Below are 22,138 nucleotides of genomic sequence, written 5' to 3' on the forward strand. Positions count from 1 at the left end.
GAAAATGGAGCGGGGAGAATTCCAGCGAGATTCAAAGAAGTGTTCCCCCAAATGTGCCAAAGCAGCGGTATCAGAGCGTGGAGAGGACATGCGTTTGCTACCTTGGTCACACTGGGGGTGGCTCTCTGGGGTACACTGTTGGACAGCTAACACAGCACTTCGGAAGGCATAATCTCCTTGAAGCCTCATAGCAACCCTCATTTCCCAGATGTGAAGCAGGACCAGAGATGCTAAGTATTGGTCCCAAAGTGCACAGCTGGCTTGGACAGAAAGGAAAGATTACAGCTAAAATCTCACTCTGAGGCTAATGCTCTTTTCAGAACGCCTCAAGTTGAGTTTCTCCATGAATGTTGTATTTGAAATACCAAAGGCACTAGAATATATTAGGGAGAAGCAGTAAGATATAGTGGGTAAGATCTCAGATTCTTCCCTTATCACTTTCTACGTTACTTAACCTCTCTGGGCAGTTTCCTTGTCTGTAAAATGGGGATAATCCTAGTACCCAACTATACAAGATATAAAGATGATTGAAGGGAATTAACACATTACTGGAAGAGTCCCTGACACCTAGTGCTCAATAAATGTTAACTATTCATGGTAGTAGCAGTAAAGAGTGAAAAAGAGCTGGATAATCTTGGCAAGGTGTAGAAATTCTCTGAGCCTCAGTTTTCTCATTTGTAAAATGAGTACAACAGTGTGACCCCTACAGGTTTGTGGGAGCGCTTGAGATGATGCTTATGCTTAGCACTGTGCCTACCACAGAAAAGGTTCTCCGTAAAATCTATTTTTCACACCCAGACATCTCTCTCCCTATTCAGTATCGGTTGTCATTTTCGTGGGGGGGAGGAACTGTCTTATTATTCAGCTCAGCTTAGATCTGGTGCTGCATTTCTCCACAATCTCAAGGTGTAGACGTGTACAGACCTAGGGCTTTCTCTACCCAAGGGGTGCGGGCTTTCCTGCCGTGATGGACCCTCACTGGGCTGGACTGGTCGCACACTCTGAGTTGGTAAACAGAACAAGTATTGCTTTTAAGCAAAGAAGAACCACTAGGCAACTGCAGGACTTGGGGCTCCCTCACATTCCTGGCCAACAGCTCTGTTCACAGGAAGATCTGTCGCTGTTTTCAGGCTGACTGAGGCTTTGGGATTTGGACCTTTTTTCTTTCCTAGTATAGATGTTAGAATTGCCTTCTTAGTTGGTTGCTTCTGTTTCACTGGTGTCTTTTTGCCAGTGTCCTGAAGAAGAGCAGAAAACTATAGCCATCTGGCAAGGGAGACTAAAGAGAGATTAGACTTTGTCCCTCTCCACCCTCCACACACACACACACACACACACACACTCAGTACAGTCACACACACGTTCACTCACACACTCACTCATACACATTCACTCACATTCACACAAACTCACTCATATACATTCACACGCTCATACACATTCACACACACATACACAAACACATTCTCTCTCTCTCTCTCTCTCTCTCTCTCTCTCTCTCTCACACACACACACACACATACACACACACACACATACACAGATACAAATACCTTTTTGAGCCTCTCAGTTTTCTCTCAAGAGCTGGAGCCAGCCACACAGGATAAAGGAAGGAACTGGAGATCTTTTCAGGAAGAAGACAGATTCTGTTCTGTCAGGTTCCTATGAGTGTGTGTAAAAGCGAGTCAGAGGAGAGAGAGAGGGAGAGAGAGGAGGGAGAGAGAGAGGGAGAGAGAAGAGGGAGGGAGGGAGGGAGAGAGAGAGAGAGGAAGAGGCAGAGGGAGAGAGGGGGAGAGAGGATCTGTTGCAGGCAGGGGAAGGCGTGACCTGAATGAAGAATGCCAGCCAATTCCAGAGACACACAGGGACCTCAGAACAAAGATAAGGCATCGCTGACACCACACGGGGGACAAGCTCACGGGAAAGTCAGGCCGAGGGGAACGAAGCCAGCCAGCCAGGAGCACCCCAGGCAGGAAAATGAGGTGAGTGCCAGGGCAGGAGTGGACATGGGGGGGCCCTTTCAGGAACCAGGTGTCAAGTAGCCCGGGAAGGTTTGCCCTGGTCTCCAGGCAGACTCACCTGTGTGTCCTGTGGCTGTTGCAGGGGGTTCTCATCAATCCCTGGGGCTTTGAGAAGGGCGACGTGGGCTGGGCGCTGCCCTGGGACTGCGGAGACACGCAGCTCGAAGCGGGAGACTTTGTGCAAATCCTGCCCGACGCTGCCCAGGCTCAGTTTCTCCCTCTGCCAGCATAGGGGGCTGTCCGCTGGCGAATGTGACTTTCCTCCTGTTGCCCACGAGGCTGATTTTTTGTTTTCCTCCTCTGCAAAGAGCATTGGTTTATCTCTTCCGACACTTTGTGAGTTAGGTATGTGTTTGTGTGTTTATTTCTTCTGACCGGAAAAGAAGCCAGCTTCCCACAGCTCAGCTCTGCGGTTTCTTAAACCTTCAGAAGTTTGCCAGTTAAAACCTCAATTTAGAAAACGAAAAACCTGTCCCCATTTTACAGTTCCCTATAAATTTCTGCATTTCTCACTGAAATCAGAGGCAGCTGGTGGCATGAATCAGGCTATGAATTGTACCAAATGACTCTTAAAGGGATACCACAAATTAAAAAAAAAAAAAAAAAAAAAAAAGGAGCCTCTGGTGTTCTAAATCCAGGACTTTCAATTCTAATTGTTTTTAAACTCCTCAACATTTCCTATTCCTCAGCCTATACTTAGAGCTACTTGATCCTTCTTACCAGGCATTCCTTCTAAGTTTTCCTCTGCAAGTCTCAAAACGCAACCACTATAATTATTTTTACTATTTATAAGTGTTAATGCTGTTAATAATACCCAAAGAAAGGAAGGTAAAAGAAAAACACCCTGCAGATGTGTTGAGTCCCTCAGCACCTCTTTTCTCACTGATTTTCTTCTCAATTGGAAAAGGGTTTCTATTTGTTTCTCTTCTGCAAAGTCACCTAGCAACTTTTCTGGGTCTGGGGCCAAAGGGGGGCTTCAGACTCTGTTAACTCTTTGAGCTCATATTACCTGTAGTTCAGAGAAATAATCAAGTCTCTAAGGTTAATTTGATCTGTTCTTTTAAAATCCATTGTAACATTAAGCCTGCCATCTAACTTCATTTTCCTTTCTCCTGAAAGAGATAGGATTTATGTCCATCTACATGGAGTGACAATTCAACTGATCTGTGGAGAGCAGAATCCTACCCTACCACCCCATGCCCCAGCCATACCAACATACAGACTGATTAACAGCTCTGTATCTTTGTGTCACTCACCCCTTAGCGCAGAACAGCTCTCCCCCCTTATTTTCCACCTAAAGGCCCCCATTGTTCAAGCCACAGCTCAAACATCATCTCCTCTTGCCTGGCCAACATCCCCAGAATGAGCATCCTCTCCTTTGTGCTATCCCTGTTCTTGGGAGCTACGTCTCTCTTCGTCTTCATAATATTTTGCTATTCAAATGTCTATCTCCTTTTCCAAGACCGAATGCTCCTTAAGTATAGGATCTATGTCTCTCTTTTTTTTTTAAGATTTTATTTATTTATTTGACACAGAGAGAGAGACAGCGAGAGAGGGAGAAGGAGAAGCAGGCTTCCCGCTGAGCAGGAAGCCCAATGCGGGGCTCGATCCCAGGACCCTGGGATCATGACCTGAGCCGAAGGCAGACACCTAACGACTGAGACACCCAGGTGCCCCGAGGATCTATGTCTTATTCACCTTAGTATGCCTAGCACCTAGCATAATGTCTGTTTCCTATCAGGCATTCAATAAATATTAGCTGAATAGAATTCAGCTGACCAGCAACAGATCAGTGGAGATGTGCTCCACTAGAAGTCTCCAAAGGGTCTCCCTCATAGGGACACAGCACTTCAGAGTTTGTAGAGCACTTTTATAGGCCTCTCTCATCGGGTCTTTAGATTTTAGATGAAGTAAGGATTTATGGAGAAGTGAGGATAAAAGCAGTTAAGCAACTTGCCCAAAGCCACACGGATGATCTTGAAAAGGCTCTCACTCAAACTTGACTCTTTGGACTCCAAGTCCAGGATTTTTTCTACTACATTCCACCAGACTCTCAACCAAGTGTATTATTCTATACCAATAGCTCTCAATTCTAGTGGTACATTAGGATCATCTGTGATGCTTTCAAAAGTGCCAATGACTGGACCTCACTCCAGACCAATTAAACTAGAATTTGTTGGAGAGGGGCTTTGTTATTAGTATCTTTTTTTAAAAATTTCTACATAAAGCCATGAGTTTTTAAATTATTTTTCACAGGATTAATTGCTTTGGCCAAATGCCTAGACATGATATGGGCATGGACCCAGCGGCTCCCTCTGTTAGCTTTTGTTATTCTCTTCTTCTGTTGAAGCTAATTCGCCATATGGTGTTGGGCATGACATGTCACTACTTGGGGTATCCTTTTCATCATCTGTCAAATAAGGGCCTTGTCCAAGGGATTTACACAGTGGCTTTCAACTCTCACAAACAGTCTTGGTGTAGTGTAGGTTGAAGTGAGGGGAGGCAAGGAAGAGGATACAAAGTGCTACTTCTTCCACAGTCATTGACACACGAGGGCATTTTGTGCACTCCCCAGAGCCTGCTCCTGCAGGGGGCCTATCCAGTCCCAGCTTTATATATTGGTTGACATGTCAACCAATTGTAGTGAAACGTTTTGATTAGCTTGAGAATAGGTAGCAGGTGTCAGGAATTCACAGCCGGGGCCTGGTGTATAGGAAGCAAGAAACATCCAGAAAGTGTGATGGGAAACAAAAGCCGCAACTTACATTCTTCGATTGGCAGCTCCTAAAGCAAGCAAGCATATGCTCAGGCCCATTATGGGCAAGGAGATATTTGTTTCATATGTTTGAAACTGTTTGGCGATGTACACAAAATAGAACAGAAAGCTTCTTCCCACACTGGCCCGTTACCTTCCACATGTGGGCCTTTGGGGCTGAATGGGGGCTGTCGGCAGCCAGCCATGGACAGGACCAGCATTAGGGGCTCAGAGTCTCCTCCATGTGGTCTGGAAAAAGCAGGCATGGAGAAAGTTGACCTTTCAGCCTTGCATAATCTGGGTGTCGATGTTGCAGTGAAGTCCAGCTTGGGAGCCAAAGTTCTTTCCTAACCTCTGCTTTTCGGGAAGCAGCATGATGGAGTAATTATAGCTAATGTTTGCTGAGGGCTGGGTGGTTAACAAAGCACTTTCCAATCCTCCTTTACTCTGATAGCAGCCCTATGGCGAGTCATTATTATCACCGCTTACTGGACGAGGACACTGAGACCTTACGTGGCTTCCCCAAGTTGGGTCAGATAAATATAGTCAAAGGCTGGACCTGAAACTAGCTCTTCTGACCCAAGGCTAGGGCTCTCCCCTTCCCAGGCAGAACTGAACCAGAACTCCCAGCCCTGGTAACATCCGTACCTTTCCTCGCTCAAAATTAGGGCTGTGTGGGCCCTGAAAGATCAGGTTTCTAGACTCTGCTTTCTTGGGAGTTTGCTGGAGAGCTTGGACCTTTGCCTTCCCTTCTCTCTGCCTTGGAGGCTCTCCCTCCAAGATTGGTTTTAAAAAAATATTGACCCTGGCAATTGGATTAAAACATTTTGTTTCCTCAGTTGAAACCTCACATGTTACTATTGTAGGGACATTGGAAAAAAATTTTAAAGATTTCATTATTTTCTTTTTATTAAAAAAACAGTACAAGGTCCTTCTTGACAAATATGAACATGACATATACACAAAAATTAAACTTAAAACATTCATACTCCCACTTGAGAGAGAACCACTGTTAATACACTGGTGATATCCTTCTAGGCCTTTTTGCACTTACCTATTTACCTTTCATGTAAATACCATATGAGACAGCTAGATAATTTATCTTTACAGTTATCTTGTGTTACATATTCAAAAATTCATGTGTATGCATATTTATACATGTAAGCATCTGTGTGCTGGGGAGGGAGAGTTAGGGAGAAACAACTTTCTGATTAGCAAAGTGTAACCATTACAGTAGTCCCTGCTTATCCAGGGAGGATAGGTTCCAAGACCCTCAGAGGACCCCTGAAACCACAGATAGCAGGGAGCCCTATAGACACAATGTATTTCCTATACATACATACCTATGATCAAGTTTAATTTATTAATTAGACACAGTAAGAGATTAACAATAGTAACTAATAATAAAATAGAACAACTGTAACAATATACTGCAATTAGATTATGTGAATGGAATCTCTTTCAAAATATCTTTTTTTAAAACGTTTTTAAATTTAAATACAATTAATTAACATATAATGTGTTATTGGTTTCAGAGGTACAAGCCTGTGATTCATCAGTCTTATATAATACCCAGTGCTCATTACATCACATGCCCTCCTTAATGTCCATCACCCAGTTAGCCCATTCCCCCACTCTCCTCCCCTCCAGCAACCCTCAGTTTGTTTCCTATGATTAAGAGTCTCTTATGGTTTGTCTCCCTCTCTGGTTTTGCCTTGTTTTATTTTTTCCTCTCTTCCCCTATGATCCTCTGTTTTGTTTCTTAAATTCCACATATCAGGGAGATCACATGATAATTGTCTTTCTCTGATTGACTTATTTCACTTAGCATAATACCCTCTAGTTCTATCCACGTCATTGCAAATGGCAAGATTTCATTTTTGATGGCTGCATAATATCCCATTGTATATATATACCACATCTTCTTTATCCATTCATCTGTCGATGGACATCTGGGCTCTTTCCATAGTTTGACTATTGTGGACATTGCTGCTATAAACATTGGGGTGCAGGTGCCCCTTCAGATCACTACATATGTATCTTTGGGTTAAATACCCAGTAGTGCAATTGCTGGGTCGTAGAGTAGCTCTATTTTCAACTTTCTGAGGAAACTCCATACTGTTTTCCAGATTGGCTGCACCAGCTTGCATTCCCACAAACAGTGTAGGAGGGTTCTCCTTTTTCCGCATCCTCGCCAACATCAGTCGTTTCCTGACTTGTTAATTTTAGCCATTCTGACTGGTGTGAGGTGGTATCTCACTGTGGTTTTGATTTGTATTTTCCTGATGCCGACGGATGTTGAGTACTTTTTCATGTGTCTGTTGGCCATTTGGATGTCTTCTTTGGAGAAATGTCTGTTCGTGTCTTCTGCCCATTTCTTTTTTTTTTTTTTTTAAGATTTTATGTATTTATTTGCTAGAGAGAGAGAGAGTGGGAGAGAGAGAGTGAGCGAGAGTACAAGCAGGAGGAGCTGTAGGCAGAGGGAGAAGCAGGCTCCCTGCTGAGCAAGGAGCCCAATGTGGGACTCGATCCCAGGACCCTGGGATCATGACCTGAGCCAAAGGCAGCTGGTTAACCAACTGAGCCACCCAGACAGCCCTTCTGCCCATTTCTTGATTGGATTATTTGTTCTTTGGGTGTTGAGCTTGATAAGTTCTTTATAGATTTTGGATACTAGCCCTGTATCTGATATGTCATTTGCAACTATCTTCTCCCATTCTGTCGGTTGTCTTTTGATTTTATCAACTGTTTCCTTTGCTGTGCAAAAGCTTTTTATCTTGATGAAGTCTCAATAGTTCATTTTTGCCTTTGTTTCCCTTGCTTTTGGAGATGTGTCTAGCAGGAAGTTGCTGTGGCCGAGGTCAGAGAGGTTTCTGCCTACGTTCTCCTCTAGGATTTTGATGGATTCCTGTCTCACATTTAGGTCTTTCATCCATTTTTATTCTATTTTTGTGTGTGGTATAAGGAAATGGCCCAATTTCATTCTTCTGCATGTGGCTGTCCAATTTTTCCAACACCATTTGTTGAAGAGACTGTCTTTTTTCCATTGGACATTCTTTCCTGCTTTGTCGAAGATTAATTGACCATAGAGTTGAGGGTCCATTTCTGGGCTCTCTATTCTGTTTCACTGATCTATGTGTCTGTTTTTGTGCCAGTACCATACTGTCTTGATGATGACAGCTTTGTAATAGAGCTTGAAGTCCGGAAATGTGATGCCACCAGTTTTGGTTTTCTTTTTCAAGATTCCTTTGGCTATTCGGGGTCTTATCTGGTTCCATACAAATTTTAGGATTATTTGTTCCAGTTCTGTGAAAAAAGTGGATGGTATTTTGATAGGGATTGCATTGAATGTGTAGATCGCTCTAGGTAGCATGGACATTTTAACAATATTTTTTCTTCCAATCCATGAGCATGGAGTGTTTTTCTGTTTCTTTGTGTCTTCCTCAATTTCTTTCATGAGTGTTCTATAGTTTATTGAGTACAGATCCTTTGCCTCTTTGGTTAGGTTTATTCCTAGGTATATTATGGTTTTAGGGTGCAATTGTAAATGAGATTGACTTCTTAATTTCTCTTTCTTCTGTCTCATTGTTAGTGTATAGGAATGCAACTGATTTCTGTGCGTTGATTTTATCTTTCAAAATATCTTAATTGTATTGCACTCACCCTTCTCCTGATGATACTGAGATGATAAAATGCCTATGTGATGAGATGAAGCGAGGGGAGTGACATAAGCACTATGACATAGCATTAGGCTATTACTGACCTTCGGACAATATGTCAGAAGGAGGATCATCTTGCTTCTGAACCAAGGCTGACCATGGATAACTGAAACCACGGAGAGGAAACTGTGGATAAGGGGGAGCTACTGTAATCTGAGGATGCTGGTCTAATTTCCCAGCATGGACTTAGGCTATATAAAGCTCTGGCACCACTTTCATTCATTCATTCATTCATTCATTCATTCATCTATTCATTTTATTCATTCACCATCTATTAATACCAGGCTGTATACTAGGTCCTTTATATACATCATCTCTAATGCTCATGTGAGTCCTATAATTAGAAATTATAATCCCCATTTGACATACGAGGAAACTGGGCCTCAGAGAGGCTATTATCCAAGATTTCTCAGTCAATAAGTAGAAGAATGGGGATTTGAACCCAAAAACATCTAACTTCAGGGGCTGTGTTTAAAGCAGTGTTGTGTGAGAGATGCAGAATGGAAGCACGTACAGGGAGCTGTGGAATCTGGAGGTGTACAGGATACTCCATAGCCCAGGACGCTTTGAGCTGGATGGTGAAGGATAAATAAGGCAAGCAGATGAAGAATAGGTAGGCTATGTGCAAGGGGACCAAGGCATGCACAGGCATGGCATACTTTCAGAATGACATACCAGGGCATAGTTGGCACTGAGATGAGGCTGGACAGGCAGATCAGCACTAGATCAAAAAAGGCTCATCTGCCATCCTGGGAGCAGATGCTTTATCCTGCAGGCACAGTGAAACAGCTTGGTCACATGTGTGTTTTAGAAAATCAACCTCGGCAGAAAAGTGCTGAGTGGTATAAAGTGGGGGACAGGGAGATTACTTAGGATGCAATAGCAATAGGCCAGATAAGAATGTTTAAATTAATAGACTGGAGAGAAGTAGATGGATTTCCAAAACATAGGAAGTGGAATAAATAGGACTTGGGGAAGAAGTTGGTGAGCCAGGTTTGGAGTGTTTGAGTTCAAGGTCACTGGGTCTTGCAGGGGGAGCAATCTATTAGATGCCCAATGTGGTGCATATTGTTCATTAGGGTTCTGACTAGCCTTGGACATTCTGACTCATTATTGCGCCACTTTGGGTGTGTTCCATTAAGTTTTATTGAGTTTTCCTTGCCCCTTCCTTATGCAATTCTTTTAACAGTCCATTATCTCTGATGCCTACAGCTGGAAATACATTGTAGTTTTCTAATCCTTTTATAAGAATACTTACCAAGAGGGGGAAAAAACTTGTTTTGCTTATTCTTTCTTAATTAAAAACTTTGCATATCTTGACTGATTTTGTTAAATCTGTTTAAGGTAATGCAAGATCCCATCATTGAGTATAAGTCTCATCCCAGTATTACCATGTCACTATTACTTACTTTTTACAAAACTGAACCAAGAGTTTGATTCTTAAATGAAGCCGAGTTGAATAAAGGACATCAACTTTTTTTTTTTTAAGATTTTATTTATTTATTTGAGAGAGAGGGTACAGGCAGGGGGAGCAGCAGGAAGAGAGAGAAGCAGGCTCCCGCTGAGCAGAGAGCCTGACGTGGGGCTCGATCCCAGGACCCTGAGATCATGACCCGAGCTGAAAAAAGACGCTTAACTGACTGAGCCACCCAGGTGTCCTTGAAAGGACATCAACTTTGACCTAATTATGAAATTTACATTCTCAACAGTAAAATAATAAGTGTCAGAGTCCCAAATAGGGGACTGTCTAGGAGACTTGAATATTTATTAAATCTTCAGAAGAGCATAGTTGGAAGAAACCGTAGAAATCATGGAGTCACCATCTCCCTGTAGAATAGACTGGATAAGCAAGGCCCCAGGTGGGGAAGAGTAAGCACAGCAGGTCAGTGGCAGAGATATGTCAAGAGCTTGGTCTCCTAGCTGCTTAGTTAAGGGGTGAGGACCTGTGTCCATGAATGTAAGTAGATCCATTCATGTCTTTCAGGTGGCTCCTTCTCTGTCATGCTCTGTGCCTCTCCTTGTTGAAAGCTTCGGCCCATACCGTGGAGCTTAACAATATGTTTGGCCAGATTCAGTCACCTGGCTATCCAGACTCCTATCCGAGTGATTCAGAGGTGACTTGGAATATCACTGTCCCAGAGGGATTTCGGATCAAGCTTTACTTCATGCACTTCAACCTGGAATCCTCCTACCTTTGTGAATATGACTATGTGAAGGTGAGACCCTTGGTTTTCCCTAACTGAGCCAGGTTCTCTACTGGAGAATCTGCTAGGAGTTAGAGAAGCCTAGATGAATTAGATACTGTGCTTACCCTCCCAGGGTAGCAGTCCAGTGAGGAAGACACACAAATTTACAACATGATGAATGAAGGTTGGGGGTGGTATGCTAGGTGCAGGCTGAGTGATAAACCTAGAAAGGACCACAAGAGAAACTGAGTCTGGCAATGTATAACTCAGCCAAACATAACCTCCCTTTTTTCTTTCTGTTCTCAAAGTCCTTAAAGTTTCCACTAACATCTGTTCCAAGGTCACTTTTACAAGCAGAAAGAAAAGGGCAGAGACCCCAGAGTAAGCATAACTAGACTGAAGCACAGCCATAATTATGTGCAAAGCTGAGGCATTAGGAAGCATTGCCCACTTCCCTGAGTAATGATCAAGCACTGGGGAAGGGTTGGGTATGCAGTAGTAGACAGTACCGGTGAAATCAGAAGGTTGGATTAGGGTGAGATTCTGAAGGGTCTTGAATGTGATGCTAAGGAGTTTGGATTTTCTCTGCAAAGGGTGTGGACAAGGTTGGGGGGTCACCATCAGAGGTGGATGTAAAAATCATGTAGAAGAGGAGCAGGAAATGATTACAACATCGAAGCAATATTCCCTGGAATTTAGAGAGAACCCACAAACAATGCCATGGATGGGAAGCTGTTCTTTGAAAGTGGGGCTGAGAAAGTTTGGAGTACTTCTGAGAGATCAAATTACTAAGGCTGTATCTGGCTCAAAAAGATGTGGAGGCCTAAGAACCTACTTTCTAAGCTCTCTCTGGCTTTCTGGAAAAGTTCTCATCAAACCACTGTAGAGTAGACTTTGTATATTTTTAGTATTAATGTGGTCTCTGTTCTCCGCAGTCGGTAATTCAGTAAGAGTTAACCTTGTATTAACCAGAATGTTTGATCAACAGCAAAGTAGTGAGTTTACAATGTAGTTTTATACTTGTAATCTCATTCCATCTTTAAAACAATCCTATAAGGCAAGTACTACTACTGTCCTGCTTCATAGGCAAAGGAACAAACCCAAGAAGGTGAAGCTACAGCTAGTAAGCAGTGGGTCAATTTCCAAACCCATGTCTTCTGACTTTCAATCCCATGCTCTTTTGGCTACACCAAACTGCTCTCAAGTTGCTCTCCACTGAGCCCCAGGATACTGCAGGGGCTTATAAGACTACTGCTGGGGGGAGAAAGGGGGCCGAGAAGTGGGACTATGAAGCCCCACCCTGCTTAAACTCATTTTAAATGTTGGGTATTGTTTATTTTATATGTTGGGTCTGCATCAAATATCTCATTTACAACAAGGTTCCTGTGACTAAAAACTTTCCCAAATTGATGCTCTTTGACAGAGTTTCTTAGCTTCAACACTATTGATATTTTGAGCCAGATAATTCTTTGCTGAGGAAAGCTGTTTTGAGAATTATAGGATTTTTAGCAGCATCCCTGGCTTCTACTCACTAGATACCAATATCACTCTCCCACCAGTTGTGACAACCAAAAATGTCTCTAGAGGTTGCCCATATCCCCAGAGGGACAAAATCTCCTAACCTGAGAATCACCGTTCAGTGGGATGCTGCCCTTCTGTGAATGTCCTGGGCTGAGGACTGCGAGAATTTAAAGATACAAAAGATCTGGTCCCTTACAAAGAGAGATGAGCCTAGCAAAGTAGCCATTGCATAAGATGGAAAAGAGTAAGGACACAAAAAGACTGATGGATACAGAATGAGGAAGGTGGGGTGGGCTGGTTGCTCTGGGAGATGATGTGGGCTGGCCATCTAGACTGACATATAGTGCCCATGAATTCATTAAAAATGGAGCCAACTTTTCAGAGTCACAAGGATCCAGCAAGGAGACTTGTGTTCAAGACTACATATTCATCATCATAAAGTGAAATTTCTGACAAACATGTTAGTTATGTCTTCCAGGATATAATCTAGCCTCTGCCAGAGCCAGACTCCAGGAGAAGATGCATTATGGGTAGGAACCATTAGGTTAGCCGACTCCTCCAGCCCATCCCCCCAACCAATGCTGGTCATAAAACTGTGGCATTCTCAAATATTTGGATTAGAAAATGGACTTAACCCGAAGGAAAATGACCAAACATTGGCTTAATACGACAGTAAGTTCTAAGATTTAAACAAGGCTAGATGTGAACTTCCTAACTGCTTTCTTCTCTATTTTCAAACATGTCACCCATCTAGAATTTTTTTTCAGTGGAAACACTTGCTTTTACTAGTAGCTGAGGCTTTTAAGACTATGGACATTACAGAATTTTTTTTTCTTGAATTGTAACAATAACTTACTTTCATTATCCACCCCCTTCCTCCACCTGAGGAATTGACTCTCAATTCATATACACTAAGCAATCATTTCTCACAAGTTTTCCGCTTCTTCAGACAGCTGCCAAGCTTGACCTTGTTAGGATTCCCTTCTAGAGATAATAAACACACAACAGAGGATTTAACTCATTCCTTTGTCCCTAATAAACTGAACCTCCTGGCAAGGCAGATTAAGGAGCTGACATCAGCTGCATTTTGTAATGGAAAAAAAAAAAAAGGTACTTTTCAAGGGCAATGATGATAGAATATGAAGACCTCTTCTGACACTGAATTAAGGACCGTGGTGAACATTCTATCCAAATTTGGCTTTTCTGGCTGGAGAATATTTTGGAAACTGATTGATGGTTTCTATCAGGAGCAGTGAGACACCTTCATGAAAGCCCAGGCAGATGGAGGTAGGTCCCCTGGAAGGATAGCATGGTCCTGGATTCTTGCCTGGGATTCAGGAAATGCCTGGGCTAGTCCCTGATCTGCCACTAACTCCTGAATGAAGAAAATCTTAGAGCACTCTCTCACTCCAAATAAGATTATGACCCCCGGGCACAGCAAAGAAGCAGTCTGCTACCTGAAGGGCCCTACAGTCCTTGCATCTCTGCTTCAGACACCTTCTCCCAATGCCTTTGGAAAAAGGGATTCACGTATTGGGCAAGAAGGGCAAGATGTATCTCTCTGCTTGTGCTGACTCCCTTCCAGAATGCCATCCCAGCATCGGCATCAGCCTCCCTGCAGGGGTTCCAGCGGCCATGGGGCCTGAGCAGGGCTCCCTAGTCGGGACGCTGCCCCTTGGTTGGCTGACAACGGGTGCTCATGTAGAGACGGACCCTGTGCTCCTGTCCACAAGCACCTGGCCGAGTTCCTCTCCTGCAGTCATGGACTCACAGAATGTCAAGTTGTAGCGACCCTCCGGAGACTCATCTAATCCCACATAGCGGTGTGGGATTAGTATTGTTTTTCAAACATTTCCTCCCAGTTTTCTTCGAACAGTTTTCTGGTAGGCCCGATGTAGAAAACAGAAGAGTGGCTAGCAGGTCAAAGGTGGCTCTGAAGCTCATTCAGCTCACTCATCCTCCTCAGTCACCCTGAAGGTCCTACCTTAGGGGATTTACAGCTTGAGTATTGCTTTAGTGCCCACCGGACAGAAGAGGAGCCTGGAGCTCAGAATTCAGGCACAAGACGAGTACTCTGGCCTCTGAACTCCCAAACCCAGAAGCCTTCCACATATAGTTGAAACCCATTCACTTTTTCTAATTGCCCCCCTCCTCTGCCCCCAGAATGTGTGCCTTTCCTGGCTGTGATTGAGAGCAGGAATAAAGCAGGTGCCATGTCATTCCCGGATAAGTCATCATCCCTCTCCAAAATCCCGTTTTCTCATCTGTTCCATGAGGGGGTGACATGAGATGATCCCTTAAGTCCCTTAAATTCCTGGACTCTAATCCTACTCCTTCTGCCAGAACTGTCCAGATGACCCCACCAAACCCTCATTATCCTAGTTAGGATAATGCCAAAAACTGGTAATAATATGTTACAACATCCACTTCTCCAAGTTCCGTGGCCCATAAGCAATCCAGTAAGAGCCTACCGTCTGCTGGGGTTGCCTTAGTGACATGTCATTCAAAGCAAACCTGTAAACACACCACGCCACCACTGTCCTTTCCCAAGCAACTTTAAATATCACTGATTTCCATCTGATGCGATAGTAGCCCCTATTTGGAGGCTTTTTCACTCTGTGACTGAGTTCCCCTGGCAGGCCAAGGAGTAGATTTAAAGCACCCTCCAGCTCACCAGGACCCTTTCTGGCCCTTCCCAGCCCGGCCCATCGGGGTGACAATAATGGAACAGCTGACTCTGTATTTCAGTAGCTTGAAGAAGAGCAGGACCCCAAGGCTGCGGTCCAGATGCTCTCGTTTTATGAAAATTCCTCTCCGGCCTGATTTCCCGCAGTCCTTAGTCTTCAAGGCGAGTGCACATCTGCAGGAGCATCTGCTTCCTTGGAACGTGGCTGCAATGTGTGGGTCCCTGCCGTGCACGGATGAGGCTTACGGGTCACAGGCGGTTAATGCTGCAGGCAAGGGGCAGAGCACGGACGCTGGCTGGGGAGTCAGGAGGGCTGGTTTCTTGGGGTCATTCTCCACTAATGAGCCTTGGGCGAGTGAATATTTCTGGAGGGGACTCCACTTCCTCTTCTCTCAAATACAGGAAGTTGAAGCCAACGGTCTCCGAAGACACCCTAGCCCTGATATTCTGTGCATCTAAGACCTCAGAAATTACGGTTCAACTCTATGACCATCATGACCAAAGCCTAGGGAAGGACAATTCAGTGGTCAGGGCCACACTGGGACCAGAATTTATATCTCAAGACTCTCAGTCTTTTCTTCTTTAAAAAAAATTAATTAATTAAATGACAGTGAAGTCCCATCTTGTGGGTGCTTAGGTTTTTAAGATAATGTAAATGTAAGTGTGATATAAGGCAAACATTGCCTATAGTCAAACTTAGCCACTCTCTTCAGTATAATAGAGCACTGTCTTTGAGTATGTCCAGAAGGGCCTTTTTCCCTAGGAATATAACAAATTAGTTCCTTTGGTTGGGCATCAGAGGAAGTGGCGACTCGTGCCTAGAAAGGGGCCCCAGAGCCATAGTCACAGAAAGACGTACTGAGAAAACAGAACCACAGAGGGAATCCCATAGTCACACACACCCTATCTTCAAGTTCATTTCACAACGTCTGTTCACTGGAAAAAGAGATAATAAGAGCCTGCATTTGGCTTTTATTCTCTCTTGGTCTCGCTGAATACACACAACTCCCCTGGCTTCTGTTAGCTGCTCGTGCAAAGTCACCCACTTCTCCTGTCAAGCCTCTAACCTTGACCTACTCAACATTTCCGCCATGCTTCCCACTGTTCGCGCCTTCATTCCAGTCTTATCCCTCTCACCTAGTCTATTGCCATTGTCTCCTAAATGTCTACCGGCTGTCAGTCTGTCCCCATCCAGTCCACCTTCTAGAGGCACGTGTCCAGAGAGATCTTCTTAAAACATTTCTTTGATTGTGACACTCTCAAATCCTTATATGGCTCCCTGCTATCTATGGAATGAAGCCTAAGAATCTCAGTAAGAACCTACTGGAAGCTGGACACTGCACCAAAGACAGGGCCCACGAACATGAGTGAGACAATACCTGCCCTCGAGGAATTTGCGATTTCACAGTGTGTCATGAGACAAATACCTAATTAATAAATTAAAGCTGCGCAAAGTAACACAAAGGATGTGAGGCAGTATAAAGATGGCGAGTAGTCATTCCTGGGTGTTCAGGAAAGGCTTCGGATGTTTGAGGTAAGTCTTGAAGGGTAAATAGGAGTTCACAGTGCAATTCCCTAAGCTTCTCGATCTCCCTAAGCATCAGTTTTATCAGTTACAAAAAAGAAAAAGAAGAAGTTCCTCACAGGTTGTGGGAGGATTTTTTTTTTTTTTTAAGATTTTATTTATTTATTTGACAGAGAGAGAGCACAAGCAGGGGGAGCAGGAGAGGGCAAAGCAGGCTCCTCACTGAGCGAGGAGCCCGATGCAGGGCTCCATCCCAGGGCCCTGGGATCATGACCTGAGCCGAAGGCAGACGCTTAACTGACTGAGCCACCCAGGCGCCCCTGTGGGAGGATTTAAATGAAATGCTGGCTGTAAGTGAAATTCCTACTGCAAGAGGCAAGCATGCCCAATGGTTTCCAGATCAGGCTTTAGACCCAGAAGGACCTGGGGTAGGTCCTGCCTCCACCTCTTACTGTAAAATGGGGATAATAATAATAATACCTATCTCGTGGGCTTATTGCCAAATGAGGCAAATGTTTTCATGACATATGTCCAGCACATATGTAATTCACTCAGCAATACTGTTCGAGCAGTAATGATGGAGGCGCTGTGAGTAATAAAGTGCATGCTGTTGTCACCAGGTACTCAATGAACATCATTTTTCTCATCTGCTCTGACTATACCACTAACTGGCTCTCTATGACCTTGCTCATGTCGCTCAGTATTTTCAGACAATTTATGGAAAAGTACTTTGAAAGGACCGATCAGATACAAAAGGTTATTTCCCCTGTGTGTTTACCTTGTAGTAACACACATTAATGCAGTTTCTAATTTATTGCCACACTTGATTCTTGTGGAATAGGAAGAGCCGGGATGATTACATCTCATTTATAGCAAAAGAAATAGCACAGGGGTGCCCGGGTCGCTCAGTCGGTTAAGCATCCAACTCTCGATCTCAGCTCAGGTCTTGATCTCAGGGTTGTGAGTTCAAGTCCCGCAGGGGGCATGGAGCCTATTTAAAAAAAAGAAAAGAAAAGAGAAACAGCACAAAGAACCTGAGTGGATTTGTCTAGTCTCTATAGTTCTCAGCCCCTGGTCTGCTTACCCCCAAGTCATAATTTCATCTCTCCATGTAGTCCTTCTCTGTTAGAACACATTTGTCCTGGAAGAGACCTTGGTGTGCTTCCTGGCTGTGTATTATTCCTAAGGCAACACTGCCGGTCAGGGTAATTTAGTAAAATTTATAAAACAGAAGGTCCCTGAGGGTCCTTGTGTTGTCTAGATTTTGTTAAAGAACTTTCTCTTTTATCCTAACTTTGAGAGGAAAAACATTTTACAGAAATAACAAGAAATAGAGAGTGAGCTGTGAGGGATGAGAGTACTTGATTTATCCGTTGGTGGCACACAAGCCCTAAAGCTGAGCTCCAGCTCGTTCTCGTAGACCGTCAGCCCCGGGAGCTACGGGCAGTCAGCACAGTCTCGGGGCAGAGCAGGAGAAGGCCTATGGCTCCCAGCATGGAGCACAAGGAAGGGGCTCTGGTCTAGAAGTCAGCCACTGACTCCTACTGAGATGCTGCACAAGTGAGCTCCCTGCTCTGGGCCTCAGTTTCCCCATCTGCCCAGGGAGGAAAGTGGACTTGCCGGCCTCTCCAAGCCCTTCCAGTTCTGATGGCCTACCACTCCCAGTCCAGTGCTCCCTTCCCCAGGCCTCGCTGGGTCAGTCTGCATCCTGCTGTGTTATTGAGAGATAAGTCCCTCCCAGGGCCCTGCTCCAAGGCTGACTTCCCTGACCCCCAGGCTCCTAACTTCTGTGCAGTGCTCTGTGTTTACTCAGAACATGCCCTCGACCTTCAGGCTGTGGCTGACCCCAGCAACAGCAGCAGCTCTGCTAATTCTCTGGGATTAGACAGGCGGCCTTGGCCCCTGAAGGAAACGAGAAAAGGAGAGATGTTTCTCATGAATTTCAGTTGTAGTCCCTAGGGGGATTCTTCCACTCCTGAGATAGCAGATTCCGATTCTAGGCACACGGGAGTCAGAAAGTGGAAATGAGCTTCAGAAAAGTGTGACCAAAGCTCATTTTAGGCAGGAAGTGCCAACAGCACAGGCTCTGGGTGGTGGAAAACAGAAGGGAGGTCCCAGTGCTGGGACAGAGCACACGGGTGAGCTCAGATGAGTGTGAAGTGGGAGTGCTCTGGGGTGCCCATGCACCTGGTGTGCAAATCTGCATGCTCGTGTGGACACAGGCTGCTCTCTGATAGATCTCGGTAAGAAGCAGAGCTTGAATTTCCTTTGGTGTGCTCATAAAGGAAAAAGGTAGGGAATGGGAGGTATTCGTTTATTCATCTATTCAGCAAATATTTACTGAATGCCTACTATTTACTAGAGCTTAGGGTATAGCAGTAATTAAAACATACAGAAATCCCTGCCAGCAGGATGCTTATATTGCATTGGGGGAAACATAATAAACACTAAACACAATCCACAGATAACGTCTACAGCGAGTAGTAAGGTGATAGGCAAAGAAGTGCAATAGAGCAGGATAGAGAGGGACTGTGTGAGGAGGGGTGAGGGCTGTGATTTAAATATGTTGGTCAGGGTAGTCCTCAATGACAGGGTGACAGTTGAGAAAAGACTTGAAAAAGCTGAGGAAGTTCGCTGCGTGGCTTTCTGGCAAAAACCTTTCCAACCAGAGGGAACAGCGAGTGCAAAGACCCTGAGGTGGGCAAGTGGCTGGTGTGTCTGAAAAGCAGCAAGGGGGCAGTGTGACTGGAGCAGGAGGGACAGGGACGAGAAGTGGAGACAGAGAGGTGCAGGTCGGGAGCAGGGAAGGAGGGCCAGATCACCAGAGGGCTGGGAGGTAAGGCCCCTGCTCAGTGCTGACAGGCAATGAATGACAGACTTTACAAGCTCTTTCCATGCCATGTTTCATGACCTCTTGACTCTTCAGAGGACAGCATTATATACTGTCCCCACCTTAGATGTTTGTGAACACGGAGGCCCGAAGACGGTGTGCTTGTAAATGATTAACAAGTGGCTCTGGGACCGGGGAGGAGACGAAATGCTCAGTAGCGCACCACGCACCACGCACCATTCAGATATGCTAGACGGTAATTACGTCGAGTGCAGAGGTAACAGTCAAATGCTAAAAATAGGAGAGGATGAGTTTTTGTATAATTTGTCTTTAATACAATTTAATTAATTGCAACTTTATGAAACCCAATTTCGAATGATGGCTGTGTTCAACAACAGGGTCCCCAAATCTCTGAAAAGTTGACAGTTTGTGCTTATAAACAGATACGAGCCAGCTCCGGCATACTACTTACTGCCTGGGGAGGTTCAAGTGACAAGTGACCCCTGACATAGGAGAGGCAGAGGGGGAACCAGAACCCAGGTCATCTGGTCCTTATTCCAGCGCTCTGTGAGGGTTTCCACGTGAAGATCTGAGGATGTTCGTATAGGCTGGGGCCGGACAGGGTCCTTGGTGGTGGCAGAGGAACACGCCAGCTCACACATTCCCAGGAACTCAGCCTGGTGACACTGGCCTGTGGCAGGTCCCCTCACTGCCCTCAGCTCTTACTCAATCACTGCTTTCACCCCCGTCCCGACTGTGACATACCTTGAGCCAGGCTGCCTCTGCTGCAGAAGAACACAACCCTGCTGTGTTTTCTTGTCCTTGGACTGTTTTCCAGCTCCGAACAGTTTGAGGCCCAGCCTCCCAGTCCCTGAGGGGATTTGCATGTGAATGAGCTTGGCTCTGAAGTCCCAGAAGGCATGGGGTGGGGAGTCTTTCACAAGCCAGGGAGAGTGAATCTTTCCTGGCCCTCCTGCCCAGCCCCTGTTCCCAGACTCTCCCGCCTACCCCCTCCCAGACTCGCTCCCACTGGGACGGTGGGCACTGCCAGTTTCCCACCTGCGGGACGCCTGCTTCCCAGGCTCCTGGAGACCCCTCCCTGTCAGCCCTCTTTTTCTCCCCTTGCTCCTGCTGCCTGGAGACCATCCCCTCTTCTGTCCAGACCCCTCCTTGCAAAAGGGCAGTCATTCTGGGAACAGTGGGAGTCTTGGACTCCAAGGACCTGCCCACCATGGCTCAGGCCCCACGCTGTTAATGGTGTCTAGCATTTGCATGGACACAATACCTTCTGAGGGGTTCACCCCAGCTCCGTTAGGAGCTTTTTACTCTGATCAACACTGTACTGGGACTATGGTACACCTGGTCCCTGAGCCTGGTTCTGCCATCGACTGTGTCATGTGACTTTGAGCCAATTACTTCATTTCTCTGAGTCTCACTTTGCCCATCTAAGACAGAGAAGAGATGAACTTGATAGCCTTTCATATCCTTTCTACCTCTGACCTTCTATGGTTCTCTGATTCCAGTTACTGGACCAGGGCTGGAAGTCAGGCCATCAGGATTTTGTCTCAGGTCTGCCACTCCTAGGCTGTGTTCCCTTGGGGACTTATGTCACCTCTCTGGGCCCAGAATCACAATGTCTGCCTGAAGTGCATTCACTGCAAGACTGCCATCAGAAGCAAATATAATAAAGAAGGTGAACATACCTGTCTGCTGGAAAGTTCCACACAGAGGAGGGAGATGACTACTACTAGTATTACTGTTATTTATTATTAACCTTACGGCCAAATGACCTGGCCAAAATCGAAGCATCAACCTCCAGCCCCTCTCAAATGAGGTCATCTTGAGTCTTAGACCCACCAGCTGTGCTATTTTTACTTCCATGGCTTTCAAGAGCTTCTGGAATGCAATACACAACATGCATGTGCACACACATCTCTTTTTCCCCCTAGTCCCAGGCTCTTGTCTGGAATCCTGTAACTTTAATTTGCTCCTTCTGAAATCTGGGCAAGTGGGTAAAGTAGCAAGATTGGGCTGTGGAGCCCTGGCTCAATCCCTGGAGGTGATGGACTTAGTGAGAGGGTGAGCCCGGGAGCACAGAGCACTCCCCTGTGAGCCAGAAGTCCTGGGCGCAGGGCTGTGAGTGAATCACGGGCCTAAATTCACACATCTAGAGCAATCCTTTGAAACACAGGGAAGTGGGGAAGATTCCTGGACTTATAGTCTCTTGTGGGATAGAAGCTTTTAGAGATCCCTCCCATTCCTCTGTGAAATCAGTATAATACCCTCTGCCTGTCACCCTCCTCCCAGGATTGCCAGGAGGCTCCTCAGAGGGCCAAAGGAACTGAAGACAGATGCCACCTGCCAAATGAAGTGGCCAGACTGTGAGGGCTCTCGAGGTTCCCCTCCTGTGCCATCAGCCTGGGCTCCGGGGTCCTCACAGGAAAGGAAGTCTGTGCTGATGGCTTCAGGGAGATTAGGAATGAAGGAGTGGAACCCGGAAACCAGAGGGGACCCAGGGACAGTTCCAGTCTCTCATTCTTCTTCACACTGGGAAATAACCCATGCCCACCTAGCAGGGAGTCCAGAAACGGGTCATTTCGGATGACGGGATCTCAGCAGTCCTGTTCTTCTCACTGAGGTACTGTCTAGATCCCAGGGGCCTTTCTAAGTGTTTCACGTGTATTAGCTCATACGTGTTCACAATAGTCCCGTGATACATCCAGAGCGTATCTGTGTCCTAGGGCTGCCATCACAAAGTACCACAAACGAGGTGGCTTATAACAGGAATGTATCCTCTCACGGTTCTGGAGGCTGAAGCCTCAGATCAGAGTGTCAGCAGGGCTGTGCCCTGAAGGCTCTGAAGACTCTAGGGAAGAATCCTTCCTTGCCCCTCCT

At 45.4% G+C, this 22,138-nt stretch overlaps 1 protein-coding gene across 5 annotated transcripts in view; it reads left to right on the forward strand.

Moving 5' to 3' along the window:
* Nucleotides 1-1,785: 1,785 nt before the first annotated feature.
* Nucleotides 1,786-22,138, forward strand: part of MASP1 (mannan binding lectin serine peptidase 1) — a 61,880-nt gene continuing 41,527 nt past the window's right edge. For 2 of the 5 annotated variants that reach the window (XR_004299819.1, XM_032406931.1), the window contains exons 1-2: nucleotides 1,878-1,982; nucleotides 10,480-10,711. Coding sequence is in view for 3 of the 5 variants with exons in the window: in XM_032406931.1 (XP_032262822.1) it covers nucleotides 1,978-1,982; nucleotides 10,480-10,711 (237 nt within the window). In the remaining 2 variants the exon portion in view is untranslated. Of the gene's footprint in view, nucleotides 1,983-10,468; nucleotides 10,712-22,138 lie in introns of those variants that run through there. The other 3 variants (XR_004299818.1, XM_032406933.1, XM_032406932.1) reach the window with 2 other exon arrangements.

This window comes from Phoca vitulina, unplaced genomic scaffold (genome assembly GCF_004348235.1).
Source record: "Phoca vitulina isolate PV1807 unplaced genomic scaffold, GSC_HSeal_1.0 scaffold8, whole genome shotgun sequence".
In the NCBI taxonomy this organism is placed as follows: domain Eukaryota; kingdom Metazoa; phylum Chordata; class Mammalia; order Carnivora; family Phocidae; genus Phoca; species Phoca vitulina.